Here is a 26,169-nt window from a genome sequence, read left to right on the forward strand (position 1 = left end):
GCAAATCGCCATTTTGAGGTTAAGCTAAAAAAATGTTTTGAAATTCCGCTGTTTGTTTCGAAAAGTAGTGCTTATTTTTCTTGTGAGGTTACGCTGGTCTAAGTACAAAAATCGTCTTCTACCTCAGTTTGTCGTCGATTTATTCATTCAAAATCCACTATAACGGAAATACACGTTTACTTACTTTCAAAATATTTAATTCTTTTGCCATAATGATTTAACAAATTCCCATAACACCTAATTGAAACTTTAAAATTAAATAAACACCAAGGTCTTAATTAATATATAATACTATTGGAATTTGTTTCCCAAAATACATTGCCATAAAAAGAAAAGACATTTTCCACTTTCATAGAAGAGAAATTCATTATATTTTACACCACGTTACATTTTTCAAACCCTACAGAATTGTAACATTTGTAGAATTTCTGACCTTAAATTAACCCTCAAATTACCATTTGTTTTTTGGCGCAAATCTCACAATAAGCTATTGTACTTTCCCCATAACAGGTTCCTAAACCCCAATTTTAGCATTGTAAACCATCAAACTTAACGCTAAGACAACGGGAGAACGCTCAAATTATCGAATTTTTATTGTTTGCTTATTACAACGCTAATTGTAAAGAACTAATTAAAAAAAAGTGTGAAATCACTTATATTGTATGTAAAATACATAGCATGCCTAAATGATGGATAGTAGTTGTTTCAAATTCAATTTGACAGATTAAAAAAACAAAAAAATGTAAGTTACGTTTTTATACAAAGAAAAAATAAAAAACATAAGAACAATCTTTATTACCTTCAAGATCATACACAGAAGTTCTTTAGAAGCTTTTGTTTTCTTGCAACATGATTTTGTCATCGTACATGTTCAGTGATCACATACAAACACAAAACAAACACCAAATTGCAATTTATGTACATGTTTTCCCAAAAATAAATAAATAACGTGAGTTTGAGTTCACAGATATGAAATACTGCAATGTCCCACAAGAATTCTAACTGATAATGTTGTAAAGTAGAAACAGTACAAAATCTGCATTTTTAAACAGCATTTTCCATGTACAAATATTTTTTAAACGACCTAAGTACTTTAAGACTTTATCTATAATAAAAACTAATTGGACACAACTATACATAATATAAGTAACTATACAAGATTAAGCCTTTTACAAAAGGTTAGGATTCAGAATAGAGTTGATGTTCCATTATCATTCCCAGAATCAAGTAATGTATCCATCATCTCTGACCAAGCATACTTCAATGAAATTAATCTATAAACAAAATCTTTCCCATGCTTTTTAGGATTAGCAACATAAACTTGAAGATCAAATAAAAGTTGTCTACAGATGACTCATTAGCACAACATAAATATATTTTTGACTTACAAAATTTCAACATAAAGAAATGGAGTTCCAAAGAACTAAAGTGGAGTATATTAAACATGAAACAATTTCATTGTACAAATTTTTTTATACATAAAATTCATTGCACCACAGTGAGGGGCAAAATTTTGAATAGCACATCAACTACATTCTAATAGTTTGATATACTTAGAATCCAGGTGCACTGTAGTAACCACTGGTCAATGCCTGGGCTACCACTTCATAATTTTATTTCTTAAGTTCTACATTCTAGAATCTAATAGGTAAGTTGAAATAATTACATCCATGTGCTGCTTCTGGGTAATGATTATATAAAGTGATTTTTATTCAATAAACTTATAGCTCTTTTTTTTTTCAGGTGCAGATAGCCTGGTTGCTTTGCACCATAAAACACCAAACCAACCAATCAACTTCAAATATTTCATTACAACTTATGTTTAAAATTTGTGTGGCAGTGACGACATTTCTAAGATGCTATTCCATTTTTCATAATTGGTTCAGCCTCCTTCAGTTCTTCAGTTTTTCCCATTCCATTAAGCAAATACTCATTAATAACTATGTAATAACACTGTTCCTTTTAGAAGTTAATTTCTTTTTGCATGTTGTAGTGAAGATTGTAGAGACAAGCTTTATGATACATGTACAGTTACCATGAAGGAATTGAAACAAACTGAAACTGTAAATAAAAGCCAGTTAAAAAGTCTATCCAAAGGAAACAAAAAGCTGTACAACTTATACAAAAATATAGTGAAATAACTGACAATAATTATCAAATAGTTTCTTGGCATAAAAAAAATTTAAAGATAGAATAAGAACACATCTCCTTTCCTACATACATTTTAATAGAATTTTATTACCAGCATTATAATGTCCTTTTGCATGAAATAATAAAGTAATTTCTTAACTTTCCTGACACATTTACATTTAATGTGTAATTAAGTACCATACTATTACTATTTACTGGGCACTATATAATGTTGAAGTGGCTTTTTTAAATTTATTATATCACAAAACATAACTGATGAAATATTATGATCATGTTTTCTCTGTATTAGTGCATCCACAGTATAAACTGGAAGAAATTGAAGGTTAGATGAAAAAATCCTGGTGTAAATTCTCAGACAAAATCTGATTACTCTACACTTGACTGCCTTTTATGTCATTGTGCTTCTATCTATAACTTACTTTTTGTTTCGATAAAATTTTCACTGCAAGACACTGATTTGTACTATAACTGGGCACACACAGAGCTTTATCATCATACAGTCCATCAAGATGGTCAACTCTTGAAAAAGAAATCATTGTAAAATTAATTTTTTTTAACACATACCATACAATAACTTAGGATTATTTTTTATGTGGCAAAACATTATTGAAATAGTCTTAACATTTTTGCTTGTAAGTACATTTCATCAAATTATTTGTAGAAACTAGTATATCATTTAACTTGCAGTCAACATTCTAGTATCTAAGGTTTTAAATATAACTGACACAATTTCTCAAACTTTTTATAAGTACATTTTCCTCAGCTATAAACTGCATACAAGTTGGTATTCTTGGTCAGCATTTTAACAAAACTAGTATGATAAAAATCTGTAAAACATTTATAGATGAAATATGTATCTGTATATATATATATATGAAATATTTCACTTCTGAAAACCTGTAAGTCTATCAGTATATAGAAAAAAAAGTACCAAAATTGATGTCAAGTAAATGATTTTGATTTTACCTAAAAATAAATTTATATTGAGACAGAAATAAAAAATTATCATAAGCAATTTGTAGTATGCACTATATAACCTAAAACTGAAGAATGTTCTGTTTGGAATAAAACAGGTTGTTGTGAGCATATCTATGATATGCAACTATACAAATTAATAACAATAAAACCGTTTTCAATATACACACACACACACACACCCACATTCTTCAACTATCAAAGCTTTTTATTCTGGTATCCATGTGCCCATACTGAACAGGAAATTTCCACCTAACTGTTCATCCAGAAAACAAAACTTTAAACACTGACTGTTTTAACAAAATAGTGGTGTCATTTTTTGCTATTTTTCTTGCTCAACTGGCCTCGAGGAGGTGTGACTGGACGATTTGAAGTCACTTTGCCATATGGAAAATTTTTCTTGTCAGCAGGTTTCAGGATCTGTAATGTTGAATTTTATTTCATTTAAACAGTCTTGCATAATTGTAAATAACTAAGATGTACTAAAGAAATAATGACACTTACTGCACATCTATTTATGTAAATATTATTTGAGATCATGATGTAATAACATTATACGCATACTCAAGTCTTAAGAATTTACTCCTTTTACACAGCGCTGCATGAAATTATTATCAGCATCACGCTACAAGAACAAAAAAAAACAAACCATCATGCCCATGCTTTTTAAGACTATGCAACAAAAATCAGGAGCCCTCCCAGTTCCACAATTTTGATGAATATAATTGAAGACCACAAATTCACCAGCATCACACTTTTAAAGACAATGATACAAAAACCAAAAGTTTATCAGCTTCACAGTTTAGATGACTGTACAACAAAAACCAAAAGTTTATCAGCCTCATTCAAAATATGAAAAGCTAGAATTTGCAAATAACAACATACAATCTAATTTCTTCAATATTTGAAGAAATGTAAAATAAAACAATGTGGGTTTTGAAGCCACATCATTCCTTGCCGTTTGCACTTCCAAACTTCCTAGAGATATTATTGTGTGGTCCTACAGATTATGTGATACTACTCACAGAATGATTACAAAACAACAATTTATAATGCACACTACACTTAATATAACAGATCCTTAGAGTTTGTTAAATGTCCTGACAATTTTCAGCTCTTGTTACTACAATATATGGGTGTGCTTATGTTTTTCCCTTCTGTTTCAAGTAACAAACCAGCTTACCTGAAATGAACACATGAGTGTTTCATCAACACTCATCATGGCCCCTGCATTGTCAAATTCACCACAGTAGTTTGGAGCTGAGAAAAGTGTCACCAGCTGACGCTTTGCAAAGAATTCATAGCCATCTTCTACAACCTGTAACCAAAGGATAAAAAACTTTAATAAACCATGTTCTGATCTATGGCTTACTACATCCTGTAAATTATGCAAAATATGATATACAACATATTTATACTAAAGTCAATACACAAACTAATTTCAGTTCCTATAAATGTCTGTTTTTGAGTTCCATTTTCACATATTGAATAGCATAATTTATTTCACTAATATTCTTGAGTTAATATGAAAAACTGAATGTGTTTTTATTTACAGTTTACTGGTTTATATAGTTTAAATGTGTTAGTTAAATATAATTTTATAATATTGCAATTCTTTATTAATTTTTAGACTTATTATCATGAACTCTTAGGTAAATTATATGACAAGCCTAAATTTTGGCCTTGCATTGGCTCATAACGAAAATTTGACATCTTATTTTTGTGTTAGTTTGTTAAGAAACAATTTAACTTTAAATCAGATGCACATAATTTTGATGCAGTTATACTGTATAAAAACTTTTTCTCAACCACAATTGGCAAGTTTTGTTTTTAAGAAGGGCAATCATCGAAACATTGTATCAACAACAGTATATACATTACATATATATCTGTAGTCAAGTTTTTGGTGGTTTACCTTCAACATTTTTCTAGAATCTAATGCATTCAGCTTATCATCTAACATACGTATTTCATGAGTTTTGGAAGATATGTTGCAATGGAATACACATAATATTTTTTATCATGTGATTAGTCACGAGCAATTTTGCAAAACTTATTTTATGAAGACACACCTGATGAGCTCGACATATTAAATCCAGATCATGTTTGTGAAGAAACTTGGCTACTATATCAGCACCAAATGTATAGGAAACACCACGATCATTTTCTCCCCATCCCATGACATCCTTATCTGGGTCTGACCACAGTAAATCACACAAGAGCCCTTGATCTGGTACATCTGTGGGTCGCATTATACGCCGAATCTGCTCCATGGACTGAAGATCTGGACTTAGACCTTATAGAAAATAAATTTAATATTTTGACCTGCTGAATAAATTCATGTTTAAATATTTCTTTATTAAAATGGTTCACTTCTTTTATACAGATTTATATCCAAACATGTATCCATATCATTTCTATAATTTTAATATTCAGTTTGCAAAATGGAATTATTGTCAATAGTTTAAAAAAACTATCTCATATGTATTATTCACAAGATTTGTAGCTCTCTTTAGCAATATTTAAAAAGGAAAGTCAACATGCCTAAACCGTAAGTTTAATATGCAACAGAAGTAAAAGAAACTTTTACTAATGGACTCAGTGTTAATATAAAACATATAATGAGACAAGTTACTCTTAATGCTACTTCCTACAAAATAATGATGCTCAGTTATCTTATGATGAATCAGTATCAACTGCCTTTATGACAATTCACATTTCTTTCATCATTGATCTGAAATCTAGTGGACATATCCAATATGCCATAAGAATTGTACAAAAAGAGTCTGGTTGTGTGACCTGTTAAATTCACTTACTCTAACAATAAGGTTCATTCTCCCCATGACAAAAAAATAAAAATTTTGTATAATGCTGCATTCTAAAGTTACTATAAACAAAATAATGAAACTGCCTTTTTAATTTTGTATAATGTGAAAATAACTATTACAAGACAATAAAAAAGACTACAAATACAATATTCTAACACTGTTGGAACAAAAGGACAATTAATAGCTGAATATAATTTCTCTTTATCTGCAACGAGGAGTAATGTCAGTGTGAATTAATGACAAATTGCATCTAAAATGAACAAGAAGTGTTTCTCTCTAAACTCTATACGAATCTATATGAAATAGTGGTGTGCCAAGGTTTTCACTAAACAAGACAGACAAAATTATCTTAAAAAAAAGAAAGAAAGAAAGAGAATTTTTAACAATTCAGATTGTTTCTTATTCACTAACCTCCATGGCAACAGAAGATCTTTTCATCAACAATAGCAGCAACTGGCAAACAGTTGAAACAGTCTGTGAACGTCTTCCAAAGTTTAATATTGTACCTTCTTTTACCTTTGAACCATAACAAGTTACATGTTGATTTTATCAAACTGTTCTGAGTCAAGTAAAAACTATTTGATGGAAGTCCAAAACTCTTTTGTAACTAAGTCACATTACAAATCTTTATGATAGTATTTAACATTTTTAACCAAAACATTCAAAAGTATTTGAAGGAGAATTTAACCTCTTGCTACAGCTATCTTGTACAATGCATGCTGTGAGGTTTTTAATGGGTTACATTCAAAATTTAATCAAACTATTTTTTGTTTATGCTATACTAATTTAAAGTAGTGTGTGAAATGACAATTTTTCTCTAAGTATCCTTTATCCTCTACTTTATTTACCACCTCTCTAATAATTATACAAATAAAATTTAAGAATTTTTAGATGATGAAAAGTATTTTTGATCTGAACATTAAAGTGACCTAGCACATGGATTAGTAAATGGAAAAAAAAAAGACTCAATACATTCATGGATAAATCTTTTTTTTCAGTTTATTAAAAATACTTCACTAAAAATCTTATTTTTTATATGTGAAAGACTTATAATATTTAATGAAAGTGTTAAACTTTGGGAAGATATGTTTACTATATTAAAAGTTAGTAGTATCAATCAAAACTATCAGGTCATTCCTTAAGTTGTGTCTGATTTCAGGTTCAGAAAAAAAGAGAAAGAATTTCAAATGCTTGTAATGTATGTTCCATTATTATTAATTAATTTTTGCCAACAATTTACAAGCTTCTGAATGCCACTTCTATAAAATTTTTGGGGTTTGGAGGAAAAGAATGTAGAGAGGATAGTTTTGACATCTTCATGTGTTTCAAGCACTTTTCCATCAAGATAATCAGATGGGGCAAGGGCTGAAGAATGAGGATGATGTGGAAGTTTTTTCCAGACTAGCTCTTCAATCTTTGCAGATATGATCCTTGCTGTATGGGCCATGCATTATCCTGGTGTAACACAACACCTTTACGATTGATCAAAGCAGGCCTCTTTCCTTTCAGTGCAACATTCAAATGCTCTAACTGTTGACAACAGAAGTCTGATGTAATCAGCAACACAAAGTGAATCACATCAACAATATCCCACCAAATGCTTAACAAGACTTTCCTAGGGTAGAAGTTCATTTTGAACTGTGCTTTGGCCAGTTTACCTGCACTGAACCATTGGCTGCAGCACTTAACATTTTCATAATATATCCATTTTTCATCTCCAGTCACTAACCTGTCCAAAAAAGGTGAGTTATGTTCACGAGAGTGCAGAGAAGTGGAAATGTCCACTCTTGCTCTAAGGTTGGCTTCTGTTAAATCATGGGGGACCAATTTTCCAAGTTTTCACACCTTTCCAAGCTGTTGCAGATGATGGTAAACTGTTCAAGGGGTTGAATTACGTTTCTGTGCTAGTTCTTCAACTATTACAGCACAATCTTCATCAAGTGCAGCCAGCAGCAAGTCAAAACTCAACAGGATAACCTGAACATGGCACATCATTGAGTGATTCCACACCATAAATACCTTGAATGTTTCATTAATTTACACATCACTATTCCCATTTTAAACTCAAAGTATTAGATGCCTAATGTGCTTCTCAGACACATCCATCTTCATAAGAGTTTATTTAATTAATGATCTTAAAAAGTAGAGTTGGGTTAGTTTCTTTTACTTGTCTGAACATTTTTATACACATCCTACTACATATTTTAGTTATTAAAGCCTTCTACAAAGACAGAAATGATGATGCACTTTTTGTATTAAATATTTGGACATTACTTATGGGGTGACCTGATATAATGATTTTAAATTAGTAAAAAGTGGTCATATGGTTGGTTGATTCAACTAAGCCTACACAAAGCGAGTTAAAGCTCATTGTTATTAGTCACTTAAATACAAAAAATTATATCAGTAAACTAGACATAAAAGTTTAAAAAAAGGCTTAACTGTGTGTGTATACTTTTTTCCAATTCCTTAATTTTCTCTGCTAAGTTACTTGGAAAAATTCTACATTAACCTCTCAGTTCAAGATTTGTATTAACACACTTATCTCTAATAGGTATAGCTTTTGTGTTTCGTAAATAAGAATAAGAAGAGTTTATTACTCGACAAATGTATAACAAAACAACCATAATTAGTTAAATTTTCATGTGGATACAATTTTTATTCTGTACTAACTTGGTTAACCAAAGCTATAAATGTGTAACACATGGATGCACTTACATTCATCATAAAAACCATAAATCCTGTTGATACTAGCACATTCATGGTTTCCTCGAAGAAGAAAAAAGTTTTCTGGATATTTTATTTTGTAAGCTAATAACAGACATATTGTTTCCAAAGATTGCTTCCCCCTGTCTACATAATCTCCCAAGAATAAGTAGTTACTCTCTGGAGGGAATCCGCCATACTCAAAAAGTCGTAAAAGATCGTAAAACTGCCCATGAACATCTCCTAAAAAAAATAAAAAACATCAGAACTATAAAAATTGATAAAATTATTTGTGTATGACTGAAAGTTCTACTTTGAAAGCCAATCCATAAAATAACAGAAATTTAATGTTACTTTTTATTTACACATAAGAACCCTTTCCAAAAAGTAAGCTTTTTGTCTCACTTTCAGTGCAACCAATGATTATTGTAATCTTGATTTAGCTACTGAGAAATTTGTATGAATATCAAATATAGCTAAATGATAAACGTTTTTAACCTTAAATACGTAAGAACAAAATTATCATCAAAACACACACATTTATAGAAATATATTAAAAATAGATTACATACAAAAACAGATACTTCCACCTGTAGTGTTTATAATTACATATAAGTTATATAAACACACATACAACAGTTATATAAATAAATGTTACTCTATCAGAAATATCTAGATGTTTCTAGAGTAGCATGGCATACATGGAGATTAAGTGAGTATAAAAACACTCATAAGCTAATACAAATATTTAGGTTGTGTTATTGCGTGTGTTCGTATAAAATGCCAAGTTGTCACAACTTGTGTGAAATTCAGAGGAGAAAGATCATAGGTTGTAAATGTGAGGAAAACTGATAACTGATCATGTCACAATGCTTGTTAAAGCAATTCTGTCATGCACGTCACTACTCATAAAAATGAAGCTTGGCCTTAAAAATGTTCAAACTGATCAAAAGTTTTGTTCACTTGTCAAGATTGGAAAAGTAAATATGGTGGGAATCCTTTCTTGTTTCCAATAAACATGAATACACAGGTATAGACCCCAATGTGGAGATGAGAACTGGTTCACCTAGTTCTGAAAAAAAATGGTCAAGTATGGGTAATGAGACAGACAGATGAACTAACTATAACTGTATTGTATCTAATGTGTCTGATTCTGACTTTCTTCAGTATTTATTTCATTACAATTCTGTCTCTTATTTTAATACTCTATTGTACATTGTAACATACAGGCAACATATCTATCTTTATTGCTTAATACATATACAAAACTTCAGTTCTGTAACTGAATGCTATCACTTCCAGGTAACTAATTAAATAAACCATAGGATCATTTTTGTTGATTCTTCAATTGAACAATGTTATTTCTAGGTAATGCACCCATTTTTATATTTAACAAAAACATATTTTTTGTGCAATTTAAACTGATTTATGTAGGAAATTCAAAGTACATAGTTTTTCCACTATATTTTCATAATGTTTACAATAGAAGGTTAAAAATAAGATGACTTATGCAAAATGATCAGCTTCACTTTAAGAACCACATGCTTCAACTAATCAATTAATATATGATTTCCCACATACTATAAGATTACTAAAAAAGGTCACACATACCACATATTTTAAGAGGAGCCTCTAATTCTAAGAGGATGGGTTGACTAAGAAATATCTCTCGTGACTTTAAACACAATCCCCGAATTTCTGCTTCACTTAACTGTACATTTTTACCTGGACGAGATCCTCTTACTGAAATAATAAAAAAATATTCAAACTAACAATATATACTACTCCAATACAAATGTAAAAATGATTCAAGTGCAATAACGTTCAATTTAAACACATCAATGTAGTTTTATTGAAAAAAAAAAGGGGGGGGGACATTTAATATTCCAAGGAACAGCTTACATTTTTGGAACAGAAGACAGTCACAATTCTGTAACATCAAAAGTTTTAAATTTTCACCATAAATAAAAAATTAAGACTTGACCAGTATTTATTTTATTTATATAGAAAAAAATTGAATTGAAAAATATTTTACAGTTCCTTTTCTCATCACCAAAATTGTTAATTTTGGTGGAAAAAAATCATGGAACCAGTTTTATTCTTGGATTAATCATTTGTTATTTTTCTTTACCAAAATACACGTTTACTGGTTTGAAACACTACAGTCTTCTAGGCAGCATACCCACTGAACATTAATTGTTTACATTAAATGCACCTATGTTTCATATACCTAAGTCCATGCAGGTTACTTGCAGTGAATAAAATAATGTTACAAAAACCATACATGTTTTTAACCATTCAAAACAGTGACTCAATGATCCCTTCATATCCTCATTAGACCAATCATACACAAATTTGGTTTAGGAGTGGTATAATAATCTGTCAAAAGCCTAGTGACCAAACAAACAGTGATGATCAATTAAACTCATACTAGCTGGGGTACTCATACCCTGGACAAAAGTTATGTAGATTTGCGATTAATGAAAGGTTATATTAGGACATGAAAGTTGTTTCCTCTATATATAATTTAAAAACAAAACATCAAAATGCTCATAAAAAACAGCAAAACACAAAATGTGAAACTGTAAATTTGCACGTTTCTTCTCATGGACCCAACAAACCTTCACGCCAAATGTGGTGAAGATCCATCAACAGGGGTGAAGTAGTGGTAAAACAAAAAACCACAAAAACATTTATAAAAACTGCAAGTTTGAAAATCTATTTCCCCATGGACCTAATTAGCCTCCATACCAATTTTGGTGAAAATCATTCCATACTGTGTGAGATATTCATGTGGACATAAAACAGGCAGTACTGTTGTATTTATATAAATGGCGCCAGTGCATTAAATCTGCACGTGATGCATTTATGATGACATATCTGCACCCTGAAAATGGAGAAACAAAGTTCTCTGTGATGGGAAATGAAAAAATCATGACCTCTACTGCATATCTACATGCATACAGGATAAAAAAAATGAGAAACTGGGGGTTGCACATTGCAAATTAAAAACGTTTTTCTAGTATCATATAAGAAAGAGTTCTATTATAATATGATATAAATACTAATAGTAGCTAAGTCTGGCTCTGTATGTTGTTTTTTTACATACATATTTCTCAAGGAAAATTAATGTGATCTTCCTATCACAACAATATACCTACTAAAATTCAACTTGGTAAATGAGGTAATAGGTTTAGCTAATTATATGAACTGTTCTTACAATTTTATTTATGAAGATACTGTTTCATGGGTACCCTCAACATAAGCTAGCAATATTTGATGAGGTTAGGTCAGCTTTATTTATTTTATACCTAGATTAATATACTGAGCTAACTGCAATATTTCTATAATGAAACAATAGTAATAATAAAACATTAAAAATAATAAAAATGGATAAGTTAAACATTCTAATCAACAGTTAATGAAAGTATCATTAGAGAACAGATAAAACTTGTATTTTACCATAAACCAAGTTATTCGCTTCAGGTAAAGTGACAAAATATTTTTAAATTAATAAACCATAAATCTTAGAAACATGCATATAAGGTTGGTTTAAGCTTATTTTTACTTAACTGTAATATTTCTTAGCTAAACCATTCGCAAGTCTCACAAACCCTTGGTAATCAACATGAAACTTTTTAAGGCACTATGCACAAATTTGGATAAGAAACAAAACTTCTATTTAAATCTTTTGAATCTGAAAGAATTAATAAACCTGACAAAATTCTAAGCAGCAAGCCATAAGAAAGCATTATTATATTTGGTGTTAATAAATTTAACTCTCCTTAAACTTACCTCACACATGCTAAATCAGCATTATTCCTAAACTTATCTTTACAGAATATTATACCTCTCTCATTAAATCAAATAGCTTGGATATCAAAAGTAGATAATCTTAATTATACAACTTGCCTTTTGTTTATTGTCGTTACTAAGCATTTAGATTTCAGTATTGTCTGTGATGACTTGGAATAGATATTAATAAAAACTCAAATTTACAGTTAATTAAAATCAAATGATTGGCTTAATATTCAATACAGGATATAAAACCTGATTTCAATGCCAGTTTGAAGAAGAGGTTAAACCTTGTCACTAAAAATAATTACTCATAAAAGCAGTGGATATATGTATATATTTTTTTAAAATTATAACTAGAAAAAATAGCTGATCAGGAGCCTATAAGTTGGTTTCCAAATAGTGAACAGTCACAACATCAAATAATGTTAGTTTCTGTATCTTGCATGATTACGTTGACAAGTATAGCTTCAACTAGCTCAATAAAGATAATAAAATAATCCCAGGAACTGTTAATTAACACACAAATTAAAACAAACAATACATATCCTCTCTTCTTAACTCTGTGGTCGATTTATATATATATATATATATATATATATATATATATATATATATATATACCACAGTTCAACACACATTAATGTTATGTTAACAGTTGCTAATAACCCCCAGTAAACTTGTTGTAGATCCAACATTGTGTTACATCATACACCTTAGTTTAGTAGTTCAAGCTTAGTTGAAACGACTGTACAAAATACAAATTCTTTACTGAGGATATGTGTAATGATATACGTAATAACTAGTTGTCGGCAGATACTCAGAAACAATGATAGCGTAATTCCTCGAAAAAGCCAGAGTTCATACAAAAATTTCAAGATCATTTTCTAGGAATTTTCAGGAGGCATGCAAGCTCTGACAAGCTTATATATGGCATCAGATAGATAAAGTACCCACTTCTCATTTTTACAATGAAAATGTATTTCCGATAGGTACTTACCTCTTCTTGTTTAGTGTTACTCTCTAACTGCAAACATTTTTACTGACACATACCACAAGCCTTATATTCCTCCCCTGTTGGCATCTTGGAAAATCCAAACATCTCTCATATAAATAATGCATCGCTTGTTGAGCATGACATACTCACACGATGCATGTGGCTTCCTCTACACTCACTCCAAAGTTTTATTCCAGCTCATCAATATTAGCAATTTGAATTCCTAATTTGCACAAAACTGCAGACTTAGTATTTTGACATCACAAACATCTAATTTGAACCAGTAATACATTTAAAGTATTACGGTTTACAAAAACTAATATTTATGTACATTCTTTTAATATTTACTTTTAAATTAAGAACTAATGTACATTACTAAAATTTGAATTATAATAAAAAATTTATACCAAAACTATTGATATAAATTTATAAAATAGTAGTTCAATAAAATTTTGAAAAGAATTCAACAAATGTGATGACATGACATTTGATTCAAGACCTGCCAAGAGGCACCACAGGTCACAGAATGGGACCTAATAAGCAAATGGGAAGCAAAAGCCCCTGTAAGAAAAAACATTAAAAGACTAGTGTCCATGCTGTATCAAAGTGTGAAGTGTTGCCACAGGCAGTAAACAATACTCCACGAATACAGAAAATGCAATATGAGAGATAACAGGAAATGTCAATGTGGTAGACAACATGCCCAAATGCAGAATCTCTTTTAAAGCTGACCTAGAGAAAAGCGAGAAAAAAGGGGCAGTAGCACATGGGAAGAGAGGGAAAATAGAAAAAAAAAGATGTTTAAGTGACATGAAAAATAAAACAACAGATAAACAGTGAATTTTACTGAGAAGGGTCAAATAAGGAAGAAGGTTGACAGGAAATTAATAGTAAATAATGGGAACGACTGAAGTACCAAACATAAAAGTCCATATGGATTTTGACAAAGGCAAAAGAGGAATAAGGAAATTATGTAAAAAGGAGTTAACCTCCAGAGTAATTGACGACAAGGAAGAAAAATGTGAACTGGAGACAGGAAAAGACATGGATAGTGGTACATTGTGCAAGTGATGACGTAGCAAATATAAGACTGATGCCATCTATAGCTCAAGAAGGGACAGAATGCCCTTGAATGGAAAGGGGAAAGGGCAAGAGGAGCAAACACATGTAAAGTAATGAAATGGCATTCTGAAAGCACCAAAACATGGTAGAAGCAAATACATATGAAAAGAAAGGAATAAAGAGAAAAACAGGGGAAGGAAAGATGCTGTGGTAATTAAGGGAAGAGAATGAGAAAAAGAAAATGAAACCCAACATGAAATTCAGACCATACTGCCAAGGTCCAAGTAGTAGTTAGATATAAAGATAAAGAAAGGGAAGATAAAATCAGTGAAAGCAATTGAAGAAGGAAGTAGGGGAGAGGAAGATGAGGAATAACTGATAGAAGGAGCAATGTAAAGGACCAAAAACAGTGTTTAAGAGTAAAACAATCTGACAAAGTAATTGGAGAGGAGACAAACAAGAGGGAACATGTTTGCCCAAATCTAAGTGAAAAAAATCTATTCACAAAATAGGAAGCATGATTTCCACAGAAGCATGAAAGTGGACCCAAAACCAAAACAGACAGTCATGTGGTAGTGAAAAAGGGAAATGAGAGAATCCAAAGCATCCCAAGCAAGGTTCTACCTGCTATGGAAGACCTATTTAAGGGACCTCAGACAAGCTTGACAAAGGAGTAGGAAAGAAACCTTGAAACACTTCATTCCCAAAAGTAATAGAACCTCTAGAGAAAAAAGTAAGGGAGCAAACAATGTACCAAATGGCCCCTATCAAAGAATAAAGCAAAAAGGAGACTGCTGTGCCCAACTTGGAAGGGTGACTAAGAACCCTTAAAAAATGAGGTGCTGGGAAGGATGAATAGGAGGAATTCACTTGGCTGAAAAACTAGCACATCTAAGCACAGCTAACAAGTTGGACAAGCTAACCTCACTCAGAGTAATGAAAAAGGGAAAGTGCTTACTCGGGCCATAAAGTTGTAGAGTAAAGGCCAACACTAGCTGACAAAGATGGAAGATGCCAAATATGAAATGAATACACCACTCCACAATGGACAAATCCAAAGGATAGGACAAGAATGTCTCAAGATAGAATATAAAGATAAACATTGGAAACAACATTCTTAGTCATCCAAAGACCCTTAAGCAAAGAGCTACTGAAGGGAAGGCAGGATGCCCTGGTGAAATGAGAGGCATAAACAAACAGACTGAGATGGGATAGGTCACTAAGAAGCACAAGAAGATCTGAAACCTTGGTGAGTGAGGAGGGAGCAACTGATAAGAAAGATACTTGCATGACCAGGGATCCTAAGAAGAAAGAGAGAAACAGGCATGCTGGACCCAGAAGAAGCAAGAATGATAAAGAAACCATATGACAAGCAACCAAGACCCAGTGAGATATATAAGGGCTCCACTGATGAACAAAGTCAACAAACAAGCTCCCACAGGAACCAGACTCACTGGGTAGCCACCAGAACCAATGTTGGTGTGTCTTACATAATTAGGATAAATGATAACCTATAGTACAATGGGAAGAAAGAAAAGCTTGGACAGAGAAGAGAAGGTCTGATAGACAAAAAGTGATGGTACATACAGTGCAGACGAGGACCATGAATGAAAGGGTGGAAAATTGTTGGGATGTATATACCCTAGACATCAAGGGCTCTGGAAACATGACATAAACAGGGTCTTATGTGGGACCCAGAGAAAGAGTTTGTGAAAAAAAACCTGATGACCCAAAATGTCTCATCAACAAAGAACCCATATTTGCAGGGTAATAGATGAAGACAACAGGTGGGAAACTCTTCTGGGATACCTAGATGAACTTCAGACAGGAGAAAACAAACCAGAGGTACTGCAATAATCAGCACAAAAAATTAAAGTTAGAAAACAGTGTTCCAGTGTGCCAAACAAGAATTTTAGGACATGTCCCACAAACTGGCAAAATAGACTCAAAATATATTGGCCCAATAAGGACAGCCCAATCAATAATGAGAGAGAGCAGAATAATCCAAAACCTGTGGAGAACAAAGGAAACCAATGCAATTTCTATAAAGGGAGAAAAAATGTAAAGCATGAATCCAAAAACCAGGGATGGGGATTGCCTGTATGTTTTTTGTAAAGGAACAAAAGTATAACTAATAAAAAAGGGCAGGATGAGGGTAATAAAATTAAAGAGCAATCAACAAAACATCATATAACTGAGAAATATAATCCTCAGAAACCAAAAAAGGCCAAGCTGAACCCAGAGGCAGGATGTGGTAAGGCACACTGTAAATCTTGTTAACTATACAAGCTACAAAAGACTGATGAAAAAAAACCCCAAAAAAACAGATGTCCACAGAATGCTTAAACTCCCAGCAAACAAAGGCTAATAAATCCCCCAACAGGTCACTGGTACCTGTGACCTGAAGTATGGTTACAGAAAAAACAGATGAACATGAAGTGGAAACATGATCTTTGGAATGCATATTTGAATTTTGTCTTGCAAGTGAAAGATTTGGCAGCAAAATTGACAGAGAAATGCTATAAAAATAAAGTGTAAAGTGGGAGATAAGCAAAGAAAAACCACTTCAAGCCTGAAATAGAACAAAAGAAAGATATCTGCATTTAACTGCTGCCAAATTAGAAGTGAGGGTTAAGTTTGACAGTGTAGAGGGTGCCACATGCTCCTATTGGTTAACATGTGACACATTATGATCTGTGACATAATCCACAGATTGAAGAAGGAAGTAGGGGAGAGGAAGATGAGGAATAACTGATACTGGAGCAAGAGAAGACCATAGCTGAGCTGGTCAAGAAGGAGCAATGTAAAGGACCAAAAACATAAAAACCAAAACAACCTTTTTTGTTGTTCCAAAAATAGTTTTTTTTTTTTTTGCAAGCTATGAAAAACTGCTTGCAAAGTAATTTTGCAAGTATTCTCATTACTTGAGGATAGGGCAAGCATGTTTGGTGTGATGGGGATTTGAACCCCAGATCCTCACATTACAATTCAAGAGCCTTAACCACCTCACCATGCTGGGCAGTTACTATTCTATCCATTAGGTAACTTATCCCTGTAGAGATAAGTCTTTTATACCACTGCCTTTTTTACATCATTCCCAGCACCAATGAACTTGACTAATGGATGAAAGCAATTATAAAACTGGTTTGCAAATTTAAACCAGTAAAAATTGATTTATTTTACTAGATAAACCAATATCTAGTTTATATAACTAGATATATAAACAGTTATATCTTTCTATAACAAAAAATAGTGATACATGCTCACTAGCAAATAACATTTTAATCTTTGTTAAATGGTTTTGCAAAGCATCTTTTATCAGACTTTTGAGAATTTTGCTACAACTGATAATAATTACTGGGTAAATGTTTATCACTTCGCTTGTGTGTAATTTCTTATAACAAAGCCACACTGGGCTATCTGCTGTGTCTACCAAAGGAAATCAAATCCCTGACAGAAATTAAAATTTAATAATGAAGATTAAAGCAATTATAACCAAGACTCAAAACAAACACTACCTATAACAAAATGAAGAAGAAAATTACATTCAACCATGAGAATGAACATGCAATCACAGGAAACCAGACTTTTGTGTGAAGTATTGACTTATAACATTAGCCTAACTTAACTACATAATTTAGCAACGAAGTAAATTTTGAAGTTTGTGTCTTTACCAATTTTCATTTCAAGATTGCCGAAATGCCAAATGACTGTTAGTAGTGTAGTACTTCAAAGATATTATTAATATTCCTACAAAAAACAATTATGATAAAAAGAAATACTAAAACTTGGCAATAATTTGATCAGTCTATTTTCAAAATGCTTCAAAATTCACAAAAAAAATTGTGGATTGTATGCAAGTTTATTTTCAAATATCTCAGTATTCAGGGATTCAAACACATAATTTTCCAATACATAACACTTAATACTCCAAACAAAAACTAAAAATTCAGACACTGAATACCCTTTTATCAATTTTAGTCAACAATTTAAATTCTAAACCTGCCATACCCTTGGAACAAAAAATAAACCTATAGTTTCAGTTCAATGTTCAAGTTAGTTGTAAGATGAAGGTTCAATCTAGATAAGCTGAAGACAGCTTCCTACCTTGCCTAAATCTATATTTGTGTCCCATAGTTCTTTAATTCTTACTGTCAAGTGTGAAAGTATTGATACATCAACATTATGAATTTCTTTTAGAATATTAAACACTTCAATCAGCACCCCCTCTTACTCTTATTTTATCAATAGAAAACAATTTCAGAGATCTTAATATCTCCTCATATGATAACCCATCCATCTCAGGCACCATTCTAATAGTATTCCTCTGAACCCTTTCCAACAATTCAATGTCTTTCCTATAGTAAAGAGCCCAAGACTGAACACAATATTCCAAATACGGCATAATCAGTGGCTTGTATTCAACAGTTTTGTAGATACAATTAAAATCCCCTACCACTACTAGCAGCACAGTTTAAAGGGCCTAAGACACTAATCAACCATTACACCAAGATCCCTTTATTTCATGACACTGCTTCTGTTATTTCCATCAAAATTACACTCATTATGACAATCCACATGAAATATCTTGCATTTATTATAATTAAAACCCACTAAATGATCTAAATCCTTTTGTAAACTGGCAGCATCTTCTTCACAGCCACCAACATCCAAGGCTTTAATATCATCTGCAACTTTAAATAATTTATTGACTATTTCTTCATCTGTGTCACTGATTTAAATCAAGAAGAGCAATAGTCCTAAGAGTGAACTCTGAGGTACACCACTTGCAACATTAATCCAGTTTAAATAAACTCCATTTTAAACAACCCTCTACTTTCTTCCACCTAGTTACTATTCTTACTATACTCGAAGGCTATATGCACTAGCTGTCCCTAATTTTGCAGTGTAAGACTAGAGTGAAGGCAGCTAGTCATCACCACCGATTTTACCAACAAATAGTAGGATTAACCATCACATTATAATGCCCTTCAGCTAAAAGGGCAAGCATGTTTGGTGTGATGGGGATTTGAACCCCAGATCCTCACATTGCAATTCAAGAGCCTTAACCACCTCACCATGCTGGGCAGTTACTATTCTATCCATTAGGTAACTTATCCCTGTAGAGAAGTCTTTTATACCACTGCCTTTTTTACATCATTCTCAGCACCAATGAACTTGACTAATGGATGAAAACAATATATACCAATCTACCACTGGCACTTATATATTCTTGGAACTAATCATTGTTGCAATTGTGTAAAATAAAAGTGTTTTTTTTTCTAATAAAGTCACTGACTAAAATACACCTTAGATTTGCAAATTACACTGAAACAAAATAGTTTTTTTTGTTGTTTTTTTTTGCAACCTGAAGAAACTTTTGATATTTATGCCAGTTATAACAAATGATGTTTTCTAACATTAACTCACTGAACTACAACCTAAGTATTTAAACGTTAATACTTAATTTACTAAATTACTTTTTGGGCAGTTAAATAATAGTCTTCCAATGAATTATTACTTTAATTAAGATACCCAGGTCTGCTCATAAGTATCTACAAGTAATTAACACTCAAGCTAAGGATGAAATATTTTAGCATAATGTTTGGTATCCAACTGTGGCCTACAGATGTTATAACCACGCCTTAGCTTCACTCAAAAATGGCAAAGCAGAGTTATTGTTAATATGTAATATCAAAATTAGTACACTATAATTTTAAATAATAAAGCTTATAAAGTTATGCTTGTTAATACTATTACTAAAAGTAGTACAAGTAGTATGAACTACTATTATTTATTAGTATTAGTGAATTTTATCTGTATTTTTTTTAAAGGGCAACTTATTAATAACTACTGTCTTACGTTCTTAACTTGAATATTAAGCTAAAGAAGGGGACGGCATTGTAAAAAACAAAATAAGTTAAGGTATAACCATCTTTATACGACCTATAAAGTATTAATGGTATGATACTTAATTTACTATGGTATGATATTTCAGTTTCGAGAAAACTGAAAAAGTATACCGTTAGGCTTAATTCCATCGCCAACTAAAATATACAAACCTTCCAAAAGTCGAGCTATAATACTGTCGATGTTTAATTTGTCAGAATCAGCCATTTGATAAATTGCGTAAAATGGCTTAATGGTTTTAAGACGTAGCAGAATATCAAATCCTTTCCCTATTTGCTAACCCTGGTTATAGTATAAACTAAAAAACTGAGAAAGAAAACAGCGACAAATATTTTAAAACCAACAATCATGTGCCTAATAAACAATCGTAACTATTCGGTCACACCCATATGAATCCTCGTCAAAATGGCAAAGTTGATACATTATTACAAAATAAAATTATTTTTATATAATAATAAATACTAATCTCATATTTGTTACTCTTACGTTAGAAAATAAACAAAATAATCCATTACTTTATTACTACACGATACAGATTGTAGTTAATGGCATTTTTCCGTTTCCAAATACCTAGCTTTGCTACATATCAATTACAATTTATTTTGATATCGCTATTCGATAGAGACGCAAAATTCATAACCATGATTGAATCGTGAAAATAGATTAAGTTGAGCATTCTTTACTATTTAAAAATATTAGTTAGAGGTTCTGAGCAAAGAATCTTAAATCTGTTAAAATTATCAGCTAAAAGAAACAAATTAAAATTTGTTCATTGCGTGAACGTACGTTCGACGATGCATAATTTTAAAATAAATAACCAGGACGAGCCATGAAACCAAGACCACAAGATATAGAGTGGGAAAGATAAAATACGAGGTCTGTTCAAAAACTACGCGGACAGACGTCATAAAACAAAATGTACTTTATTTAGAAGTTACAGGTCTGGGACCCCTTCAAAGTACTCTCCTCCCCAACGCACACACTTATCCCAACGGTGTTTCCACTTGTTGAAACAGTCCTGGCACGCTTCTTTTGTAATGTCCTCCAGCTCCTTCGTCGCATTTGCCTTAATCTCGGGAATCGTCTCAAGACAGGAAGAACAGTGATCGAGTGTTTGGCCAAAAACGCACGACTTCTGAGGGCTGAATTTCGCAGCAACGCGGTGCATCTTCAATTTTTCGGTCAAAATCTCGTAACAAGATCCAACTGATATCCCACACTCTACAGCAAGCTCCCTGACAGTCAGACGTCGATTTGCCCGCACCAGGGTGTTGATTTTGTCGACGTGTGGGTCGTCAGTTGACGTGGAAGGACGTCCAGGACGCTCATCACCTTCAATGGACTGTCGACCATCCTTAAAACGTTCATGCCACTTGAAACATGCCGTACGCTTCATAGCAACATCACCGTAAGCCGTGTTAAGCATAGCAAAAGTTTCAGTCGCAGATGTTCCAAGTTTAACACAAAATTTCACAGCAAGTCGTTGCTCCTTCAGGTCATTCATTTTGAAATCCGCCAAACGAAAAAATCGCACTTCACTTAAAACCCCGTAGCTAATACACAAATAAAGATATCTGCAATCGGGAAATGGCGTCGTAATCAGCTGATTTGTGCAAACCTAGCGACATCAAGCGGATTCCCCTGGAACCAACTGGAGCCGCGCAATTCAAACAGTCCGCGTATTTTTTGAACAGCCCTCGTATGCCCTAAAGTGGAATAAATGGACAAATATAATACACACAATGGTAGCAAAGTCTTATCTCTTTCATTCAAAAGCTTGATATTGTGGTAGTGTGAGCTGTTAAAAAGTGCTTTACTAGTGTGGTATTCTCAGGTGGAAATGACATTCCCTAAAAGCAAATAAGTTCACTTCGTAACTAGAGATTTGTTCAGGAAATACTATAAAGTAATTCCGAATTCCTCTGAAACTGACTGAGTATTTGTAAGGAAAAAGATAAAACACAATGTAGACGAACAATGGAAATAATATTTCGTTATGACGAGAAAACCCACTTGTAAAGGAAATTATATATGTAAAAAGAGCACTATGTAGAGGAGCGAACAACGTTTCGACCTTCTTCGGTCATCGTCAGGTTTACAAAGAAAGAGAGAGGTAACTTACCGATAGCTGACCACATATTTGAAGGAGGTTGTGTAATTCAATGCAAAACAGCAGCGTAAGTATTGGTTTAGCACAAAAGAATGTTATTTCTGTGGTCTTTTTGGATGGTAAATCTGTATTAGTTGTGTATGTCGAATCTGTAATTTTTTTACAGAAATTTATGTTTCAGTCTGGAATAATATTTCCTCATAATGTTACACTTAAAATTATAATGTCACACCCTCCCAGGGCGACTAGCTAACACTATTCAAGTGTAGAAAATGAAGAATGCTGTAACCTCTAGAAATCTCTTAACTTGCTTTTGGAGAAAACTATTTACTTTCACATGCTAAGTACACCTCTGTAATTATTTTCCGCTATGGCATACAAAACAGCAGGATGGCCTGTTATCTCCAGTGAATGATACGGAGAAATATATTTTCACACCAAGAAAGTATTTTACTAACTGAGCTAAAGGGTTAACCCACTGGTAGTTGATATCCCTTGCATTAGTATAGAATGTTTTAAAAATACCGTTTATTCTAGTGTATATGCAGTTTCACACAACACATTAGTCAGCCCTCCAGTGGTATAGCTGTAGACTTATACTGCCAGAAACCGGGTTTTGATATCCATGGTGGGCAGCGCACGATGACCCCTTGTGTTGCTTTGTGCAAAATATTAAAACAGACAAACAAAAAACAAACACATTGGTCAAGAAAATCATTAAGTAACTATCGCTCTAGTTACTTATAACTGACACAAAAGTTAATAACTCATTAACATAAGTTAGTCTGCCAAGTTGAAGATGACCTAAGAAGGTCCGAAAGTCTTTCTGTACTTTATTGTAATTAAAGTTTTTAATACCCATACTACTCGTCTTTAGAATACATTTTTACTTCAAGTGGTTTTTTGTCGTCATGGAACATTTAAACGTCGATTTTTGTGTGTTACGTGGTATGTGGAATGCAGCATTGGTTCAAATTAGATGTTTGTGATGTCAAAATATAAAATATATCGTTTCTTAAGAATTAGAACTTAAAGTGACGATATTCACAAACTATAATATAAAATAATAACATCCTATCTTTCCTAGTTACTAAAATCTTGCTCGTGTACTAAATCAAACATAGTAGCCCCGATTACCTCTCTCGATTTTTGTAAACTACCCTTTGTATACACTTCTGTCTATGACGTGTGAATAACAAATATAAAGTTCAGAACGTCCCTTTAACGATTTTATTAAACATTTTCAAATATAACGACATCTCTTTCTTTCGAGACTTTCATTCTGGTAAGTTGAATCTTTAGCCTATTCGAAATTTTATGTGTTTTAAAACCCGAATACAAAATAGTTACTAAACTTGATATATTATAATGGACTTCTGTAATGTCAATAAAGTAATTTATTATTTTTCGGTTATTCAAATGTTTATGTATATATATATATATATTTGTGTGTGTGTTTTCTTATAGCAAAGCCACATCGGGCTATTTGCTGAGCCCACCGAGGGGAATCGAACCCCTGATCTTAGATATTTATATATATATAAACAATTATATCGCTTCACATCCTCCACGTACTAATTTTTTTAATTAAGACTTAGCAAGAAATGAAAAGCGGCAACTGATTACAAAGGTCGTAATGGGAGGAGATAATTGTTTGCTTTACTTTATTTAGCGTTTTATGTTTTCTCTTTCAAATTCCAACAATCGGACATCACATAACCAAGTTTTTACAGAAATGAGAGGCAGGTCTTAATGACTTTGATGAAGTTTTATCCCGACTGTCTGAAAATTTTGAACTAGAAGAGCTGAATTTTTTAGAAGAATTCTCAACTTTGTGAGTTGGACAGATGCTGGTTTTTGCTAAGATGGCAAGAATTTCTTTTACAAAAAGTGGTTTTTATGAATAAAAGTGTAAATATAGAAAAGAGCCGTTGTTTCCTGTCGTGTTTCAACTTCTTTTTTCATCCAAATAAAATTTTAGGTCGTCACTTGTAGAATTTATTTAAACTCGTCAGTTAGACATAATTGTCTTAAATTGTCAAAACTTATGGCAATATTCATAGAATTACAACATTGATCAAAATAAACATCTTTTTCGTTGACTTTGACTTTTTCCTTGCGATAACTCCGAAACTTTTGGCAATAAACCTCCGGCACTAGCTCGGATGCTTTGAAGATATCATAACCATAACCTTATCATAATCTGTACAATCTTTTAGAGGGAGAGCAGCGTAAGCTTCTTGGGCTTTACCAGTCAAAACACTGTAATAATAATGACTATTTTTTGATGGGCTATTCCATGGTTTTGGCAACTTTTTCAAGATGTTGGATACATTTATCAACTTCAATTTCAATAAATGGTAGTACCTTAATATATTGATTGAATTCAATGTCGTTATTTTACCTTGGTCGATTGGAGTTGAGCCTAATGTCCATTTCTTTCAGCCTAATTTCTTTCTCGGCTTTGATACGAGCTTGTTCGGCATCGAGACGTTTCTTTTTGTTTTGCTTCAGTACAGGCTTGCTCTTTCTCAGCTTCGATACGGACTTGCTCAAGCTCAATTTATTTGAGTTTCAATTAAATTTCTAGCTTCTCTCTATTACTCAAGTCTGGTCGGCTAGTAAAGACGCTAGAGTATTCCCATAACGATTCCTCAGACAAAAATTATTGTCGACTAATATTTCAACAATACACTTTTTTACTTAATTTTTGTTCCACGCTGGTATAGCGATAAGTTTATGGATTTATAACGCTAAAATCAGGGGTTCAGTTCCTTAGCATACAGCCCAGCGTGGCTTTGCTATTAGAAAACACACACAAACACACTTAATATTTCTCATTGATAGTTTTAACCTCTAATTCTAAGATTCTATCAGTTTGGAGTAATTCATTTTTGTTATATTTTTCTAGTTGCTCGAGGAAAAGTGATTCAAGAAAACCTTGATAATCAGACGCGATCAAATATTGTTGACTCTGATAAATATAAATTGAAATAAGATTTTTATTTTAATTTATCACAAATTTTGTCTCTGATTCTGATCCCAGATGAGCCTCTAGTTTATTATGTTACGTATTATAATTTATTTCGGACGAATCTCCGATTTATTATGTTACCTATGTTACATATTATAATTTCATATAACCGGAAATTTTAATTTAGAAGTTAATTAAATGTTAATATGTATAAAATTTATGATATTTACCAACAAGAATGATACACGCAATTTTTCCTTTTTAGCACAAGTATATTTTAATATACAAACAAACAAAACAATTTATAATAACTGTTATTACTAGTAATGATTTATATATAACAGTTTACAAACTTATAGACAATACTGAGTATTATATCCGGTTTAAAGTTGAATATTTTATCGATGATCCAGATCTATAACGAGCAAATTAATTCTGAGTTGATATTGTCACACTTCACTTAAGCTAACGCTGTACGATCGTTAAGAAAATCGTATTTTCTTGGCTCGTCTCATACCAGATACAAGTTCACTTCTTACCAAGGAAGATAGTTAATGTTCTTATAGAAATAATAACGTCCGAGATAATTCACTGAAGTAGGCCCGGCATGACTAAGCGTGTTAAGGCGTGCGACTCGTAATCTGAGAGTCACGGGTTCGCA

The 26,169-nt window shown here is 32.3% G+C and overlaps 1 protein-coding gene across 5 annotated transcripts; it reads right to left on the reverse strand.

Moving 5' to 3' along the window:
• Positions 1-776: 776 nt before the first annotated feature.
• On the reverse strand, positions 777-20,843 carry LOC143244719 (serine/threonine-protein phosphatase PP1-gamma catalytic subunit A-like). Of its 5 annotated transcripts, XR_013025290.1 has the most exons (9): positions 20,577-20,843; positions 10,272-10,403; positions 8,673-8,903; positions 6,366-6,470; positions 5,199-5,422; positions 4,310-4,444; positions 3,309-3,546; positions 2,571-2,670; positions 777-2,061 (listed from the first exon to the last, which is right to left on the reverse strand). XR_013025290.1 is itself a non-coding variant. In XM_076489876.1 (7 exons), exons 1-7 carry the CDS (start codon positions 20,629-20,631, stop codon positions 3,439-3,441), a joined length of 990 nt encoding a protein of 329 aa, XP_076345991.1. In that variant the 5' UTR covers positions 20,632-20,843; the 3' UTR covers positions 777-3,438. The 5 variants fall into 5 exon arrangements, 2 of the variants coding, with proteins under 2 accessions (XP_076345991.1, XP_076345992.1); XR_013025289.1 differs by having other exon boundaries at positions 777-2,670; XR_013025288.1 differs by having other exon boundaries at positions 2,571-3,546.
• Between the last annotated feature and the right edge of the window lie 5,326 nt (positions 20,844-26,169).

The sequence above is a fragment of the Tachypleus tridentatus genome, chromosome 2, assembly GCF_004210375.1.
Source record: "Tachypleus tridentatus isolate NWPU-2018 chromosome 2, ASM421037v1, whole genome shotgun sequence".
In the NCBI taxonomy this organism is placed as follows: Eukaryota; Metazoa; Arthropoda; class Merostomata; order Xiphosura; family Limulidae; genus Tachypleus; species Tachypleus tridentatus.